The 18776-nt window shown below is 60.7% G+C and overlaps 1 protein-coding gene across 6 annotated transcripts in view; it reads left to right on the top strand.

The window, feature by feature from the left end:
- PRDM16 (PR/SET domain 16) overlaps positions 1 to 18776 on the top strand; it is a 346584-nt gene that overhangs the window by 91377 nt on the left and 236431 nt on the right. For all 6 annotated transcript variants that reach the window (XM_037828713.1, XM_037828715.1, XM_037828711.1 and 3 more), the window contains exon 2: positions 14641 to 14990. In XM_037828713.1, coding sequence (XP_037684641.1) covers positions 14664 to 14990 — 327 coding nt within the window. In that variant the 5' untranslated portion in view covers positions 14641 to 14663. The remainder of the gene's footprint in view (positions 1 to 14640; positions 14991 to 18776) is intronic.

Raw genomic sequence — 18776 nt, 5'->3', positions numbered from 1 at the left:
GCCAGGCCTTGGCTCCTGCAGGAGGGTCCTCTGGGAGTGGGAAGGCAGCTGTGCCACAGGGTGGGCTCTCAGGGCTGGAGGCAGGCGGGTCTGGCGGATCCAGCTGGCCCCTCTGCGTCCGGTGCCAGTGCCCAGCTCTCGCTCCCAGCAGCGCGGTGGCCGGCACAGCCCAGGGTGTCCGTCCACACTGCAGCCGCCGGGGAAGGCCCCAGGAGGCAGGCTCACCCCCCAGAGCTCCGGGCCTCCTCGCCCCCCCCCCCCACCTGCCCGAGCTCGGCCCAGGCCCGTTCCCAGAGGACCCCACGGGCAGGGAGGCCCTCCAGGTGGAGGGGTGGCACCCCACGGCCATGTGCTGCCTCTTGGGATTTTTGTTTCGGGGCAGCGTGATCTCCTCACAGCCTGACTTGCTCTGGCCTGTGAATGGCAGCCATGGCCTGGCTGATAGGAACAAGAAAGATAAATATGGCTATAAATAGTTTGGCGGCGGCTGGGTGTTTGCTCAGCATTTAACCCATTGCTCTCCCGCTGCATCACCTGGACCCAGAGAGGAAAAGCAAAGCAGTGACGATGGCATCTGTGGACGCGTTTCCTCTGTGGCAGGTGTGGTCTGGGCACCGGCCCAGCCCAGCTCCCCCGTGGCCTGCCCTGCAGAGCCTCTCGCCCTGGCCCCTGGTCCCAGCTGCGTCTCCCCAGGCCTTCTGTACCCCAGCAATCTGGCCGCAGGTGGGGTGGTGGTCCCGGGAGGAGGTGACCATCCCCACCCCACCTGCACCTTGGCATCTGCCTTCTGAGGCATCTGAGTTTGCAGAAACGGGTGTGTGCGTGTGTATGTGTGTGCGTGTGTGTGAGTGGGGGTTCCTGACCCAAACCCTGCCCTGGTGACGTGGAGCTGAGCCGTCTCCCGCCCTGCCCTTGGCCTGAGCAAGCCCGGGTCCCTCCCACTACCTGGCACACCCTGCACCTTGGGGGTCCTTGGTCTGGAAGGCACCCAGGACCCCGAGCTCCTGTCCGGCCTGGAGGTGGGGGCAGCTCAGTCTCGCAGCCGGGTCCTGCCAGCACCTTGCAGCCCCTGGATTGATCGGGGGCCTCCTGGGCTCACCATCCTCAGCCCCTGGGTGAAGAGCCCCCCTCCAGGGTTCTCCAGGCCCCCAGCCCTAGCATGGGAGCTCCCCTCCAGCAGAACAGAGACCGTGCAACACAGAGCACACCCTAGCTAATCCGGGGCATGGCAGGGGGCTGGAACGGGGGGAGGGCGATGGTGCCCACAGCTGCCCGTGGTCCTGCTGGCTTCTCAGCCCCTCGGGCTGGAGGTGGCCATCCCTCCGGGCTCGGCCTCCGTGGTACCGAGAGCAGCAGCTCGCACCCTGGGCGCTGCTGCTTTGAGCTCTGCCAGCATCTTGGAGGTGCAAGAAGCTTCACAGAGGAGGAGCTGAGTCCAGATTGGGGAGCACCCCCAGGCCCCGAGAATCAGTGGCCAGGAAGCCGGGACCAACAGGGGTGACTACTGAGAAGGCAGCCCGGCGCCTGCGGAGGGGCCCCCACGACCGGCGTGGAGGGGCTGTGGACAGGAACAGGGTTTCAGGCTGGGGTCAGCCTGCTAGAACCACATTCCCGGGGGTCCCAGCCATGCCAGAAGCACACTGTGGGGTTCTTGGGGTCCAAACCTGGTGCATTTCAGGGGGGGTCTTGGGGGGGTGCCCCTCTTGGATGCGTCATCAGTGCGGGTGGGGAAGGGGGAGGAGGCCTAGCACGGGGCGGGCAGGTCCGAGCCCTCTCAGGTCTCCCGCTGCCCCAGGGCTCGGGGACGTGGTGCATTAGCCGAGCCATAAAGGAGAGGAAGAAAGAAGCCAAATCCCATCTCTCTGAAACAAAGAGGCTTTTTACCAGAAACAAGCGGGGATAAAAATTACAGTGGCATCGCAGGCCCCGGGCGGTGGAAGGCGGTGCGGGGCCGGGACACGGAGCCTGAAACGGGAGCGCAGCCGCCCCAGGAGCACGGCGCGGATAAATAATCACCTCAGAATAATGTCTGCGCCATGAGCAGGCCACACTCCGGGGCCCGGGTCGTGAGGGCTGGCCTCCGCAGGGACAGGCAGGTGGACGTGGCTGGGAGGGGCGTGGGCAGCCTGGGATGGGGCACCCGGTGGACGTCGTGGGGGTCTACACGGGCCCACCCAGAGTCGGCTCGCATGGGCCCGGGTTGGGGGGTGGGAGCTCCCAGCAGCTTGTCCCGGCTGCCCTGCAGGTGGGGGGTTCTCTCTGAGCCCTGGGACCGCTGACCTTGGGGCAGGGATTCTGACCTTGAAGCGGCTGAGGCTTGGCCAGCCCCAAGTGGACGTGCACAAGGCGTGCTGTGCCCCAGTCTCTGAGGGGCTGCTTGGGCCCCCCTCATCTGGGGCCTTTAGTTTCTGTGCGTCGGTTTCTCTGCCCATGCAATAGGTAGACCAGTAGCCTCCCAGCTCTCTGGCTCCCTGAGTTTCCGGTGGGGGGAGCCAGGGATGGGGGGACCGCTGCTCCCCAGCTAGGCTCTGCCGCTGCTGAGGACAGCCCCCCACCCCAGCCTTGGTCCTGGAAGCTGCACTGTGCGGCCGTGCTGGGGTGCCAGGAGGCAGTGTGGGGTAACCAGGCTTTGCCACCTGGGGGCTCTGGCACCCTGGGCCAAAGAGGAGGTGGCTGTGTCTGCAGTCCCAGCTGCATTGGTTTCGGAGACAAAAGAAGAGCATACACCCGTGAAAGTGGCACTCTGCGGGGTTGGCCCGCCGAGGAGGAAGCCTGACATTGTCTGGAGATCTCTGGACCCACCCCTGGCAGGGGGCTCCCCACTCAGGGGCTGTGGGGTGGCCCCGAGTCGGTGTCCAGGAGACTCCGAGGACGGCCACTGGCCCCGGGCCCTCCTGGGCTCTCCAGGGCGCTAATGACAATTCGGCTCCATCAGCCCTGCAGCTGGGGCTCGTGGCTCCCCAGTCCCTGCGGGCAAGGTCCCGGGCGCAGGTTGGGAAAATAACGGCGATTGATTATTATTAATATTTAGCATGTTTGCAGAAACGCCTTTTCCCGGTGCTATTAATCTGCTGCGGTAATAACAGCTCCCGAGGCTCGGGGGCTGCTTGTGGAGGGGAATCGGCAATGAGACCCTGCGAGAGGCCGGGGGAGCCCCGGGCGGCATCTGTCTGGAGCTGGGGCATTTTCAGGCCTCCCATGACAGCCGAGATCCAGGGCTGTGGGCGGCTTGTCGGGCCTCCTGGGGGTTACCCAAATCCAAAGGGCCATGACAGGCTGACCCCCAGTGCCGTGGCTCCCTCTCCAGCGCCCATCTTCGGGACACACTTTGCCGTTCCATGTCCCTCCCTCAGAGGAGGCTTCCTGCATGCCTGCTGCTCCGGGCGGACGTGGCCGTGCAGAAACCCTCCCGTAGAAACGAGCACGTCACGGCTTTTCTCCGGGAACCGCCTCTCCGGTCTGCCCTTGCTGATGCCTGTCCTACCAGGCGTCCGCCGAAGACCCAGCTGCACTGGCTGTGCGCGCCCCCGCACCCCCACTCTCACGGCGGGTGGGATGGTCCTCATGGAACTCGGCTCATGTGACTTTGGGGCACTACAAGGTTGTCTTTTGTTGGCACCTCAGCGGGGCCCAACATGTGGGGCTCCTCCTACGCCCCAGTCCTGAGAAGCAGAACAGGAGTCAGATGGCAGAGAGCCGAAGACCCACCTGTGTCCCCCAAAAGCCTCAGGTGGAGGATGCAGCTCAGGGTGGGAGCCTGGCAGTCCCATGGCTGAACCCCAGAATTCACTCTCGTGCCCACCGCCCATCCCTAGAAGGCTGCACCGGGCAGACCACCCCTCATGGGTGGAGGGACGGTGGTGAAGGGTCAGTCCTGGAGGTGCTGCAGAGAAACCCAGCCCCTTTCAGGAGGAAAGTGGGGGGCAGCCAGGCAGAGCAGGCCCAGGTGTCCTTCTCAGGTGAACCAGAGAAGGGGTGGAGAGGAGCCAGAGAGCATTCATGGGCTCCATCCTTAGGGAAGGAAAGTTAGGAGTGGGGATGGTGGGTCCCTGCTTTCTACCTTTCCCGTGAAAAACTGCCCTTAGGATCACCCTTGCCTCCATCCATCCACCCATCCTTTTATCCATCCACTCATCCTTCCATCCTCCCATCCTTCCTCCCAGCCAGCCTTCCACCTATCCATGAATACATCCATGAATGTATTATGTTCCCCCAAATACCATTATCTTTGATGTAATCTTGTGTGGGCAGACGTATCAGTTTTGATTAGATTGTAATTCTTTGAGGGTTTCCATGGAGATGCGCCCACCCAACTGTGGGTGATGACTCTGACTGGATAATTTCCATGGAGGTGTGGCCCCGCCCATTCAGTGTGGGCCTTGATTAGTTCACTGGAGCCCTATATAAGCTCAGACAGAAGGAGCAAGCTTGCTATAGCCAAGAGGGACACTTTGAAGGACACACAGGAGCTGAGAGAGGAGCTGTAGATGAGAGACAGTTTGAAGACAGCCATTGAAAGCAGAATTTTGCTCTGGAAGAAGCTAAGAGAGGAAAAATGCCCAAGAGCAACTAAGAGTGACATTTTTGAGGAAGTGCAGCCTAGAGAGGAATGTCCCGGGAGAAAGCCATTTTGAAACCAGAGCTTCGGAGCAGACGCCAGCCACGTGCCTTCCCAGCTAACAGAGGTTTTCCGGACGCCATTGGCCATCCTCCAGTGAAGGTACCCTATTGCTGATGTGTTACCTTGGACACTTTATGGCCTTAAGACTGTAACTGTGTAACCAAATAAACCCCCTTTATAAAAGCCAGTCCATCTCTGGTGTTTTGCATCCTGGCAGCATCAGCAAACTGGAACACCATCCATTCATCCATCCATCCGTCCATCCGTCCGTCCATTTCCGGTGTACTTTCCACTGGGCATGAGGAAGAAGACCACTAAATGCAGGAACACTTTTCTGTTGCTTTCTCCTTGTCGTGAGAACACTGAGATCACACAGCCCGGCTTGTGAGAGCTTTAGAATCAGGAGTGAATGGCTTCCAGGCCAGCCCCCGACCAGCTGTGTGGCCCCCAGGAAGTCACTCACAGGTGACAAAGCCGGTGAGATAACAGCTCAGCAAGTCCTCAGAGGGGAGCTACACCAGGTCGGTCCCTTCTGAGCAGCCGCACCCCGACGCAGCAGAGCCAGGGAGAAGACCATGTTCCGACCAGCCCTGACTCAGGTGCTCCGATGGCTTCCAGGGTCACTCCTGGAGCAGTTCTGGAAAGAGGACGGCCACGGGCCTCACCACAGACCGTGCTTCCTCGAAGTCTTGGAGCCCTGACTAAGGCGTTCTCTGTCCTCAACTTGGCCTCACCTCTGCCACTGCGTTTATTTTATAATCTGAACTTTATAAATCAAGCATTAAATTTTTAACGCTGTTTCTGATGGGTCTGGTGACATTTAGAGCTACCTGAGGTGCGAATAAACCTTGAGTTGGACTTCGGGGTGGGGTGACTCGTACGCCGTCCTCCTGTTGGTTGACCCGTTGGGCGCTTCCGGTCCGGGACTAACATACACCTGGGGAGGGGTCACTTCCCGAAGACAGACACAAGGCTCAAGGTTTCCGATGGCCTCGTTGCAGGGGGCTTTGCTTAAAAACAGAGTTGGGGAGCCTGGCCAAGCTTGGCTTTTCCTGGAAACATAGCCCCAGCGTTCAGTGGAGTGTATTAGGGTGCTGTCCCTGCCAGCTGTACTAGGAGAAAGTGAAGGAACATTCTGGAAGTATTGTCAAAGACTTTGGGCCCCTTTTAGCCCCCCAAGAATCCTTTAATAAAAGAAAGGAGTTAATGGTGGGGGTCTAGAGTTGATGTCTTTGAAGACCACGTCTACACAGACGAGGCAATGGGAAACTTGACACGGTCATTTAGAAATACTTTCCAAATTTTCCCATGGTTGTTTCTGCAGCTACTTGCTCCAAACATTTCTGCCCAGCTCTGACCAGAGTTGCAAAGGTGGAATTCACTAGAGTTGAAACAGAATCTGTGGAGATGGGGCTTCTTTAAAAGTGACCTCCCTTGAATGCTCCTGATATGAAGAAATGAAAGAACAGGGTTACCGGAAGCTCAGTTACCGTTGATTGCTTTTCTTTGGCTAAATTGCAAGTTTGTGCACTTATTAGATCTAAGTCGGGGTCTGCACGGGAACCAGTCCAGATGTGCAGGCTGATCTTTGGAAAGTTGTAAGGAGACGAAGCTGTGTCTTGTGCCAGCTCGTGCCCCCCAGGACACACCCCTGCCACTTGGGTACTTTCTGACCCATGCTAGCCCGCCCCACCTGCTTGAGCCACCGCCATGTCCTCAAACTCAGGGCAACACGTGGGGCACTTTTCAAAGTGCTCCTGGCACTGTCTAATCCACAGAATCTGGCTCAGCAAGTCTGGGTGGGACCCAAGACTCTGCAGTTCTAACCCATCCCCAGGCTTGAGAACTGCTGGGCTAGAAGACCCGACGTCCAGCACTGCTGGGTCCGTGTCGCTTCTAAACCCTCTCCGTGGCAGCCACCTCGGGTCCACCCTCACCCTGGGCCAGGGCCAGTCCTGTGGGGACAGAGGAGGTGAGCCTATGTCCACTGCCACCCAAAGACCAGGGCGCCAAGCCCTGAGCCCCCGGGGTCTCAGGTAAAACCCACCCCCATCTGTTCCTACCAGGAGAGTGGAGTGGATGCTGCAACCTGATCAAGGACAGGAGAATTTGAGTGTTTCCATGGAGATGCGCCCACTCAACTGTGGGTGATGACTCTGATTAGATAATTTCCATGGAGGTGTGGCCCCACCCATTCAGCATGGGCCTTGATTAGTTTACTGGAGCACTATATAAGCTCAGACAGAAGGAGCGAGCTTGCTATAGCCAAGAGGGACACTTTGAAGGACACACAGGAGCTGAGAGAGGAGCTGTAGATGAGAGACAGTTTGAAGACAGCCATTGAAAGCAGAATTTTGCTCTGTGCTGGGGGGTGCACTGGGACAGTTTTCCTTCTGGACATCTCTGATGCCTGTGGGTGGACACATCTGACAACCTCAGGGACCAGTTCCGACAGTTGTGGAGTCTGTGGCCAACCCCTGCTGGGTGAGGACGAGCTGGTGGCTTGTGGGGCAGGGGCCATGGATGGGCGGCCCAGCGGGCAGGGCAGAGGGCACGGCCTGCTTTGCTGCCTGCAAGTTCTCGCTGGGCAGGGCCAGCGGGGGGCGGGCGAGGACAAGGGAGGGCAGCCCTTCACCATCAGAACTTCCTCAGCACCCCAAAGTCTGGAGCCCAGCGCAGCTTCTGCCAGGGTCTACGGTGGGGAGCCCCACGATGGTCCCTCCAAGCGCATGGCATGTGTGGGGCAGTTGCCGCCCCCTCACCCCCCACCCTGTTCCAATGTCCTTTCCCTGCTCTGGGTGGGGCAGTGCTGCCGACATAAGGGTCAGCTTCAAATCAGCTGAGGGCCATTGAGTTTTCATCCCAGACCCCGAGACAATCGCTCTCACCTGGGAGGCCCTCGCATGGCAGGTCAAGCCCCTGCACCCCTTCTCCGACCAGGCCTGCCCCTCCGGCCATTGCTGCTGTCCTGTGTCCTGCTGTCCCTCTCGTGACATCGCTCCTCCTCTCAGAGGTGTGGCCACGCTGCTGATCTTAACTGCTGGGTGGCTGCAGTGTCGCCAGGAGTGAAGTCAGACAACTGCTCACCTGGCAGCTCCCCCAGGACAGCCTGCTCACATGGGTTCTGGAATATGCATGTTTCTAGCTCAGGGAGGAAAGGTGTGATGTAAGAGTGTGTGCACATTTGCATATATGAAAGGTGTGACATAAGTGTGTACATGCACAGGTGTGTGTGAAAGGTGCAACACAAGCATGTGCACGCATGAGTTGTGCACGTATGTATGTACACACGCGTGTGCATGTGTGACTGGTACAGCATAAGTGTGTGCACATGTGTTGTGTGTGCAGTGTGCAAGTGCATCTGTGTGCATGAGCATGTACGCTGTGTGTACATGTGTGCATATGTGAAGGGTGTGACGTGTGGGCACATGTGTGAATGTGTGTGTGCACTTGCACATGTGTGAAAGTTGTGTGTGTGCATGCGTATGTGTGCAATGCATGTGTACACATGTGTGCATGTGTGAAAGGTACAGCATAAGTGTGTGCACATGTGCACATGTGAAAGGTTTGGCATAAGTATGTGCACATGTGTGAGTGTGTGCACACGTGCATGTATGTGTATACACATGAGCATTGTGTGCACCTGTGCATATGTGAAAGGTGTGACGTGCTACGTGTGTGTGCGTGTGTGGAATGTGCGGCATAACTATGTGCACGTGTGCATGTGTACTTGCGTGTTTGCGTGTGCATGTATGTGCATATTGGCATGGGGGCATGGGCGCTCTGTGCTGCATTTTGTGGGGCACCCACTGACCTCAGGCCTGGGTGGAGGCAGCAGCTGCCACAGCCCTCACCTCTTTCCAGTTCTGAAGGTGCTCGGGGGCTTCCCAAGCTCGCGCCTCTGTGTGGCCCCGACTTTTCGGCCATGGCGGCTAGGGGCTGAGGCTGCTCTGGCTGGGGAGAGGGTGTGCTGAGGGGCAGCCCGGCGGGCCAGGAGTTGGGGTCCGGGAGTGGGCAGTCAGGGCTGGGAGCCAGGTGCTGGTGCAGGGGGTGTGGTGGTGCGGACGGGGAGCTGCTGGCGAGCACTCTCACCTCCGTGTGCCTCTGTTTCCCTCTGTAAGGGGAGAAGGCAGCAGCCCTCAAGGGAGGCAGTGCGGGGCTGGGGGCAGCCTGCTCAGGAGGTTGGGAGGACGCCACTTAGGGTCAGCACTGACGATGGGGTCAGGGGTCCTTTTCTTTGGGGCCCTGACATCGCCCCATGGACCTGGGCAAGGTGCTGCCTGCTCATCCGTTTTCCATGTCTGCTGGGCACAGGGCCTCTCTCAGGACACAGGCTGCCCTCTGCACTGCCCGCTGGCTCCTGAGAAGCACTGGGGCAGCTCCTGGGCAGGTGCCATGTGTGGCGACTCCCAGCAGGGATTTGGGGGTTCCAAGGAGCCTAGCCCTGAGCTGTGATTCTCCAGGAAAGCTACAGATTTCACACGGAGCGAGCCACTGTCCACGGCCCCACTCAGGGTCTGGGGACTATTCCCCAGCCCTGCACCCCTCGGGCCACCTGGGAGGTGGGGTTTAACTCAGGGTTCCCTGCGGGCCAGGAGTGATCAGTGGCGTTTTGGATCCCCTGGCCGGGGATAGCAGTGATCACACGGGCTTGTGATCCACCCAGCGTCTCCTAATAAAGCCCGGGCTTCCAGCACGCGTGCGCTTAGGCCCGTCCTGACAGCTGGCTGCACAGGCCAAGAGAAGCCCCGTGCTCTGCAGCATCCAGCCGGCGGCCAGAGGCTGAGGGAGGCCGAGCTCCAGCCGGGCCAGGCTGGATGATGGGGGAGGCTGTGGGGCGCCGGGCCGCGGGCACCCTCGGGGCCTGCATTTTGCCTCTGGCCCCCCGCTGCCTGCCCCTGGCCCAGCCCTGCCTGGTGCTGAGGAGTACCTGAGGCCAAGATTGGTTACGGGGGTGTGAGGTGCCCCAGGAATGTCGGACAGAGGGGCAGGGCCCAGGCGGCGGGTCCCCTGCTTTCTCCCCCCTGTAGACCTTGCTTCTGCTTCCCTGGCAGGATGAGCATTGTCTGCACGACAAAGAAACTCACCGAAGGGAGGAAGCACGGAGGAAAGTATTTGGTGGGAATAAGACCTGGAGTTTGGCCTTTCCCCTCTCCTGGTTCTGACCTTTGCTTTTCTGTAACCTGAAATTCGAAGGCGCACCGAGCAGACGGCTCCTGGGTGCTTCCCACGTTTATCTCTCGCGAGCATTAATTGCTGCCATCAGAAGTCGGCTCCAGGGTTTTGTCTGGAAGGCGCCCCTCCCGGCAACCCAGGCCCACACCGGGGGCTCTGGGATAGGGGGAATGAGCGAGTTCTCTAAACCCACAGAGCCGAGCGAGCAGACACGCGTGGGTGCACACAGCTCGCTAGACAGGCCGTTTTTTGGTAAGTAGGAGCTTTTTTTTAATTGAAATTTTTGTTGCGATCATTGTAGGTTCATATGCAGCTGTAAGGGGGCTTGCAGGGGGTCCTGGATGTTCTCCTCCTTTCCCCACTTCCCCACTGGCACCATTTTGCAAACTCCCAGGATATTGGCACTGACCACCTGCCACTAGGGTTCAGATTTCTACAGTGGGCCGTGGACCCTCTGTGCTTCTGGTGACTCTGTGCTGCCAGGCTGTGCTTGTGCACACGTGTAGGTCTGTGCTTGTGCACATGTGCTGATCTGTGCTTGTGCACACATGTAGGTCTGTGCTTGTGCACACGTGTAGGTCTGTGCTTGTGTACATGTGCTGATCTGTGCTTGTGCACACGTGTAGGTCTGTGCTTGTGCACACGTGCTGATCTGTGCTTGTGCACACGTGTAGGTCTGTGCTTGTGCACACATGTAGGTCTGTGCTTACGCACACAAGCCAGTCTGTGCTTGTACACATGTGTGTCAGCCAGTGCTTGTGTGTACACTTTGGCCTGTGCTTGTGTGTGCCTGCAGGTCTGTGTACCCACCATGAAACCTTGGAAGCTGCATTCCCACACAGGTGCCTCATGCTGCCTTTGTAACTACACCCAGCGCCGGTACACACGCTTGTCCTGAGGTAGCCCCCACAAACCCTGCCCTTCTGCCCCCTCCTAAGCCCCCTGCCCCCCCATTTGTACCAAGGCCCCTAAAGGTGGCACTTTGCACCTGTGTTGGTCGTGTGGAGTGTGGTCAGCCTCTTGCTCCTCCCCTCGGTGGGAGCTCCTGCTCCTGGGAGCGAAGGGAACCGTGGCAGAGCGGACCAGCCGAGGGTGGTAGAGCGGACGAGCCCTGGACCGGCTGTAGCCAGAGAGTGCACTGTTCTAGGCCATGTGCACTTGGGATGGGCACTTGGCACTCAGAGCTGGATTTGGGTTTGGGGTGTGGGTGCCAGCTCCTGCTCTCTTCTCTGGAGGAAATGCTCGTGCATGTGAGATCCAAGGGGAATTGGGGGTGAAATCCTCCCACAGCAAATTGGGTGTCTTTGGGGGGAATGTGAGCTTGGGGTGAGCTGTCTGGACCCCCGGGAGGCAGAGCTGGCTCCTGGCCCCAGGGAGGGTGGCCAGCCCTGGGGAGAGAGGCTGACGGGCACGTGGGTCTGGGCCTGCTGCTGAAACGCGCCTCGTGCCTGCTTGCGGCAGTGACTTCAGAGGCCAGGGATTGGGGTGCCCCTGGGGGCCCTCTTGGGCTAGGCAGCCGGGCTCAGGCCGAGCACAGCCGGGTCCGGGCGGCCCCGGGCCCAACAAACGTGAGGCATGAGGCAGCCGTGTCCTTCCCTTCCCGAGGGCCTGGGCACACCTTCAGGGTCCCAGGCCAACCCCTCCCCCTTGCACACTCACACACGCACACACTCACACACTGTCATACTCACGCATTTCCACACACACTTCCACACTCACTCATCCATGCACTCCTACACATACTCAAACTTAAATGCTCGTCTACACCCTCTTGTTCAACTACTCACACTCATACGCTCATGTGCTCACTTGCCCTTACACACTCACCCAAACACTGATCCTTAGGGTCTCACTCTCATTCACACACCATACTTGTTCACACCTGCACACTCATTCACACATGCACACACTTGATTGCACACTCACGGGGTGCCAGCCCCCTCCCACCTCTGCCCCAGCCTGCTGGGGTGTCAGGTTTTCCCACCGCGATGGGGCTGCCTTTCTAACGGCCTCTCCTGGAAACCTCGCCCCACAGTGAGGGAGATGCTGGGACACACCAGGTGTCGACTCGGGAAAACCGCCTCCCCTGAGGACCGGGTCTAAAGCCGAGCCGCCCGCCCTGCAGCAGAGCGGCCAGGACCACGGGCTTCGGAGAAGGGCTGGGGGTCCTTACACACCGATGCCCGCCCTCCATGGACCGGGCAGTCATCAACCCAGGGAGGGACCCCGTCAGGCGGCCGAGCCCCCCACACCACCGGCCAGTCCCGTCCTCTCCCTACAGACTGAAGTCCTGGCAGTAGGTTTGGTGTTTACTGGGGAAAGGGTGGGGTGACTCCATTCAGGGGTGACGCCCCATTTCCTGGGCTCAGAAGCTTCCCATGTGTGGCTGGAAGAGACCCCGTTCTGAGCTATGATTTCAGGCAGGATCCCGGGGCCATGGAGACAGTGAACCACCAGCCGGCAAGGTCCTGGAGCTGGGGAGCCAGTCGGGATTCTCTGCTTCTCCGATCCATTTTACGGGATCGTACAGCAACCGTGTGCCAAACCTCCAGACAGGGTTTCAACAAGAATTAGCCGAGTAGGCAGAGACCCGCCAGGCCCCGGTGCCGGCAGCCAGGACCCCCCAGATGGCCACCACTGGCCCCTCTGCCCTCCTTCCCCTGCACCGGCACCCTCTCTGCCCAGCTCCTCCTTGCTTTTACTAATTTGCTAGGTCTCCTGAAAGAATTTCTAGGAATCACGGGCTCAGTTAGGATCCCCTAGCCTGAGAACACGACAAAACCCAAATAAAGACTTTGGGGTTTCCTGAGAAGCCGTGGGCACGATGCTGTGCAGCCGGAATTTCCAGTCATAAGAGGCCTCCTCCTCCTCCTCGTGCTGCCTCCCGGCCTGCGCCCACCGTCGCCGAGGCCGGGTCACAGCGCCCGTGGGCCCGGGGCGGACGCAGCCCCTGCCAGCCTCGCCCGGGGACGCCCACTTCCCGGGAACGCCGTCCAGCCCGGCAGGAGGTTCTGGAGAAGGGAACGGACCTTTGAATTCCCCGCCGCGGGGTGCCCGGGCCCCGGGGAGCCGAGCAGTGTGTGTTGCCCTCCCCGCTGCAGGGCCTCGGGGCTCTCGGCGCCTCATTTTCTGAAAACGTCTTCCACACCCTCATGAGCCCCCCGTCGCCCACCCTGAGAGAAGCCCTCGCTCCCCGGGCCGTGGGGAGCAGGTCGGAGGAACGGAGACCCGGTGTTCTCCCGGAGGCCGCGGGCACCCACTTAACCCCCATGACCCGGCCGCGTCCTCCCCTCCGCGGGGGACGCAGCCTTTCCCCCCAGCGCGGGCCGGGCCGCAGATGAAGCCCCCGCGGCCGTGTCCCCGGTCACGGAGGGGTTGGGGACATACGATTCAAGCGGAAAACAGAAAACGCACCGTGGATGAGCAGCCTCTTGACGGGGACGTTTTGGGGGGGTGTTCCCCCACTTTCCCTCCAGCGGGGCTCTCGACAGCAGCAGTGCGGGTTCCCAGTTGCCCCGAAGTCCGAGGCCCCCGCTTCTCGCAGTGGGGAGGGAGCACGTTGCGAGGAGCCCCCGGCGACCTGGCTTTGTGGGCGAGCCCCCTCCACAGTTCTCAGCTCCAGATAATAAGGTGGCGTGTTAATTGCGCCCCCAATTTACCTTTATGTGGCAGTGACGCGGGAGGGTTTATGGGGGTGGCTTCAACCCTAAACAGCCCCAGGGCCTTGGGGTGCAGGAACCGGCGCCACCAGCTCCGGAGCTGCGTTTTTGAAAAGATTCTGCGAGTGTTGAGAAAGGAGCTGTTGGCCCCTCGAAACCTCATAATTACTTCTGTGAATGCTGCTAAATTAAATAAGTGTTATCCCCTGATTTCTCTTTCTCTCTCTCTCAAGACTTTGGTTTCTTTTGAAAGAAAACACTCGTGACTTCTTGAGCTGATCTGTTTGCAGCCAGCATGAGGGCTCTGGAGCCACTTTTCCCTGGTCCTCCAAGTTTCTTTTTCCCAGGAGCCTCTGCTCCTCCAGGCAACGTCAGGGGGCGGGCGGCCAAGTCGGGGCCTCTGGGCAGGGGCCCAAGAACCCACGGTTTTAGGGTCACCATCATGGCGACAAGGGAGGGGAGTGTCCGGATCAGGGGTGGGGTCTGCGGACGCAGAGGGGGAGCCGGTTGTGAGCCCTGCTGCCCCCAGCCCTCTCCTTTCCTGCCCCCTCCCCGCCCGGGCCCCCGTGGTGGCCCCAGCCCGGCATCAACCTTCCCTGGCTGGCCCGGGGGCTGCTCCGCCCTGCGGCCTCTGTCCTCACAGTGGTCAGTGTGCCACCTCCAGAAACGCTCCTGGGGCCCCATTGGCCCCACAGCGCTGCCCAGAGTGGCCCCAGTGTTGGGAGAACAGTTTGGAGCAACTTTCACATCACCCCAAGGGGAAGCAGGTGCCAAATCTCCATGTGCCCTGAGAATGTTGGGTGAGCTTCAGGCCTGTGCTTTCCAAAGCTACAGACGCACCCCAAGACAGTTCGGGGGTACCAGTCTCACCACTGTCCCCGGGGTGGGTGCCGGGGGGCAGCGGCTTCACCCCAGCCCCAGCCTCGTTGACCCCCTCAGCCCACCTAGAGCAGGGAGCGAGCACGTCCTCGAGCTGGTGGCCAAAAGGGTGTGGTGGGGCCTCATCCTGGGGAGCCCCTAACGGGAAGTAACTGCCACTTTTCTCGGGGTGAGGCCGAGCTGGTGCTGCCGGGTGGTCCGGGGTCTCTGGGCTCTCGGTACCCTCGGTTCCCAGGGATCCCCCGAACCCTGCACCCCGGGGTAAATGTGGCTGCTGAGCTGAAGGCGCTGTGTTGTCTCCTTTAGGTGACGTCGACGTTGTAAATAACATGTATGACCCTGACCCTGACCACTTGGCCGGCGAGAGCGCCGAGGACGAGACGGAGGACAGCGTCCTGTCCCCCATCCCCACGGGGCCGCCCTCCCCCTTCCCCACCAGCGAGGACTTCACCCCCAAGGAGGGCTCGCCGTACGAGGCCCCCGTCTACATTCCCGAGGACATTCCGATCCCGCCAGACTTCGAGCTGCGGGAGTCGTCCGTCCCCGGCGCCGGCCTGGGGATCTGGGCCAAGAAGAAGATGGAAGTCGGACGGCGCCTCGGCCCGTACACGGTGGCGGCCCAGACCGCGCTGAAGGAGACGGACTTCGGCTGGGAGGTGAGCGTTCTCCGGATGAGTGAGATTGATCGTGGCCATTTATCTTGTGTTCAATCTATTTATAAAGCCGGGCTGAGCAGCAGCGGCCCCTGGGCGGGCGGTGTGGGCAGAGGGGGCCTCCGAGTGCCACCTTTCCCAGGCTCGGCTCCCCCAGGCGCGCGTCACGCCATCCAGGAAACGTCGGCGGGCCTGGTGGGTACCCGTCGTCCGCTGCGGGCCGCGCCAGCTCTCTACCCGGAAATGCATCCTCAGTGAGCTCATGTCTGAAACGCCCCGTGCTTCCATTCGGGTCATGGGCGCTGGGAATGGGGAGAGAATTGAATGTCCGGGGACCAGGGGTGCTCCTGGGGGCAGCCTGGGGCTACTCGGGGAACACACCGGGGGCCGTGCCCCCCCAGCACCCCGCACACACCCATGCCAAGGCGTCTGCCTCCCGCTTGCCCCGAGGGGCTGCTTCTCTAAGGTTCTGCAGAGCACGGCGCCCACGGTGCATGTTGACGAGGTTGACATTGACCAGCTTCATGCTTCCGGAGCCTACGTGGGGTTGACCTGCTGTGGGGTGGGATGGGAACGCAGAGGCCTGTTAGAGGAGGGGTGCTGGAGCCCCCGGGGTGCCCCTCAGGATGGCTCGGTGCCGTAGTGTGTGGAGGAGAACCACTCAGACTGCTGGGATGCTCGGCCCCAGCCCTCTGGCCTCTCCAGGTGGACACGCAAGGCCGAGAGCCCCCTGGTTGGCCGTGAACTTCCCACCAGCCCTGCAGGGCCGGCTTCTGCAGGATTTTTGGCAGGGCCCTGCCTGGGTGGAAGAGGCAAACCCAGATTCCTGCTGCGTGTTTCACAACCATCAGGTGTGTCTGGATTGAGGTCAGTTTTCTAGGAAGGGGCTGATATCGCAGCTGAGAGATGAGACGGCTAACACCCGGCAGCATAGGATGCAGGAGCGAGCCACAGTGGGGGGGCGGGGGTCCTGGGGCTGCCCCTCTCCTCCTTCCGGACATTTAGGTGCCTTTGGGAAAGTTCTCGATTTCATTCTTGTTCCAATAGAGTAAGCAGAAATGCGGTTCTGGCTTTGTCCCTCTTGCAATACTTTATTGTTTTCAGAAACCTGTGTCTTATGCCTCTTTATCTCAGGGGCAGAGAATGCACTGGAAAGTTCCGTCCTGGGATTCCTGGAGGCCCCGAGACCTCCCCCGGGCCCAGGAGCATTTAATCCCCCCTGAGATGCTCGGGGCGCCCCTGATGCTGCCCCCCACCGAGCAGCACTGAGCCCATGTTCCCGTCCCAAGGAGAGGGGGGCAGGGTCCCTGTGGGTGAGGCTGGTGCTGTGGGAGCCTGGGACCTCCCGGCAGGCCAAGGCAAGCGGTGGCTGGCGGTCACCAACACAGAGCCCACGGGCACGTCCCTCCTGGGCCAGCACTCTGCCCATGGGCTTGGCAGTGAGTGGGGAGGCCAGGGGGCTCGGCGGGTCAGGCCCCATGCCACCCCCAGTGGTGGGTGTCACTGCCCAGCAAGCTGGGGTGTGCCCTGGGCATGTCCCCTCTTGTCCCCAGGCGGTGGCCGAGTGGGCAGAGGCACCCCGTGGGATCCGGGGTCACCCTCGGAACAGACTGGTGGGGGCCGGGGGCCGGTGAGGCTGGCATGGGGAGGGCTCAGAGTGGCAGCCCCCGTGGGCATGTCACACACCACTTTACAGACCACAGGGAGCCCCGTGAGAGCAGGAAAGCCTTCCTTCCACCCATGGCGGGTGAGCCCTCCTGACTGGGCAGCGGAACTGGCTTTTGAAGAAGTGTCCTGCCCTTCCATGCCTCTATGTGCAGGGGAATTCAAGGGTGTTTGTCCAGTGCTCAGAAAGCTCCGGAAACCTGGAACTAGCAGGGGGCTTCTAGATGGGAAAGGGTAAAGGAATCCTACAGGTAGTGCTTCGGATGACCTTGAGATGACTTTGCTCTTGTCTGTGCAGATACAAGACTCTGTTTGCTTTTTTGTAAAGAAAGGGCGCCCGTTGCACTGGTCCGCGGGCCCGGTTGGTACAGGCAGCGGCAGTTATCTGTGCAGCTGTTGACTCTGCGATATCATTTATTCCCGGGTACATGAGGGAGCGCCTGGTTCCGAGCAGGCCTCGGATTTCCACAGCGTGCTTTGTTCTGTGATCGTGACCTGATGGCTACGGGGCACGCTGGAGCTTGAAAATATTTGCCCTCCATCCAGCACCCTCACGTACTGTTCTGGACGCACCCCAGCATTGTCTCGGCTGACCTTCTCTTCGGTGTGAGCTCGGGCGCCTCCACCTGTCTTCCTGACCCATCTTGGTCGCCCCCCATCGAGGGGGTTTGGGCGTCATTGCTACTGCGAGCCAGTGGCGGAGTTTGGGGGGAGACCTCCACGTCCCCCAAAGAAGGAGAGGAGGCAGCAGGTACCCCGGAAGTCCAGGCTGCACCCACGGCCACCAGAGATAAGTCGTTAAGGACGAGGCATCTCCTTCTTCTACTTCCTGTGCCTCCGTTTGGGTCCTGGGGGCAGAAAATCGATTGTCCGCTCTCAGGCAGCCATGCCAGAATTTTCCACGTGTGTCCCGGAGCAGGTTGCCACTGCTTCGCTTTGCTTCTCGCCCTCCTCGAGGTAGTTCGGCGGCCGGGGGGAGAGGGCACTCTCCTTGGCTCCCTGCGTCGCCAGGAGTCCTTGAGCCGCCTGTCGTGTCTCCTTATCACTCGTTGCAAACAAGGCCCGAGATTAGAGATGGAAAATCCGGGCTCTGCTGCCCCTTCTGTTTGGTTCCCGACAAAGACAGGGGCCTCCTAGTAGCCCCCGAGTGCCTGACGCGATGGGGACGGGCCTGGCCGCGCCCCCCATGCCCAGCGTGTGTGTGTCTGCGGAGCGACCGCCCCTGGGTGTGCGCTTGTCCCAGCTGGGCCCGGATGTGGGAAACAGCCAAGCGGCTCGTTCATGAGCAGGTGTCAGCGGCCGTGGGGCCGGGTACCAGCCAGGGACTGTCAGGGCAGGTTCTGGGTGCCGGGGATGGCCGGGAAGGAGGGGACGCTCACAAGCGCCCCAGATTCCTCTCCGTACTTATATAAAATGGTGCATCGTCACACTGGCCGGTGAGATGTATAATTTGGAGTAATTGGATTTTACTAGTTTACCCGGTACTCATTTACTGGAAAACAACAGGTGATGACATTTTAGCCAAGATGGAAACTCGGGTCCCAGGGGGTCCGTCCCTGTGGCTCTGGGGCCTGGGTTGGGGTCCGCAGCGCCAAACCCCAGCAGGACACCCGCCCTGGCCCAGGGGCAGCCTCTCACCAGGCCCGGCCTCCAGCAAATGTTAAATTGATTAATCTACCGCCACTCTCGGGCACCATGGAAACCATTTTCTTTCCACTCAGAACAAAATTCTTGTTCTGGGCTCCTCGGTTGGAACGAGAGGAAGAGCTCCCACTTCCTTTATCCCGCCGTGTCGCTGATCAGCGCGCCTGGTTTCGGGAGACTTGACCCCTCCACTGGGGGTGCCGGCCACAGCCCTGGCCCGGGGGTCATGGCGGCTACGACCTTCAGGGGCAAGGTCGCGCCCTCCTACCCCAGCTGGCAGGGTGGGCACACGCGGGCCCGCGAGCTGGCTGAGCTCGGGGGGGCTGCGGCCTCCCTGGCCTGGTGCTTGGAGCATGCCCCCTGCCCAGCATCCCCCTTCTGGGCTGACCGGCCATGCCTGTGGGGGTGGGTGGGACCTTGGAGCCTTCTGAGAGGGGCTGGTCTGTCCCCCCTTCCAGGAGGGCCCCCCGATTCCCAGCC

This window comes from Choloepus didactylus, chromosome 2 (assembly GCF_015220235.1).
Source record: "Choloepus didactylus isolate mChoDid1 chromosome 2, mChoDid1.pri, whole genome shotgun sequence".
Taxonomy (NCBI): domain Eukaryota; kingdom Metazoa; phylum Chordata; class Mammalia; order Pilosa; family Megalonychidae; genus Choloepus; species Choloepus didactylus.
This window is presented reverse-complemented; position numbering and strand designations above follow the sequence as displayed.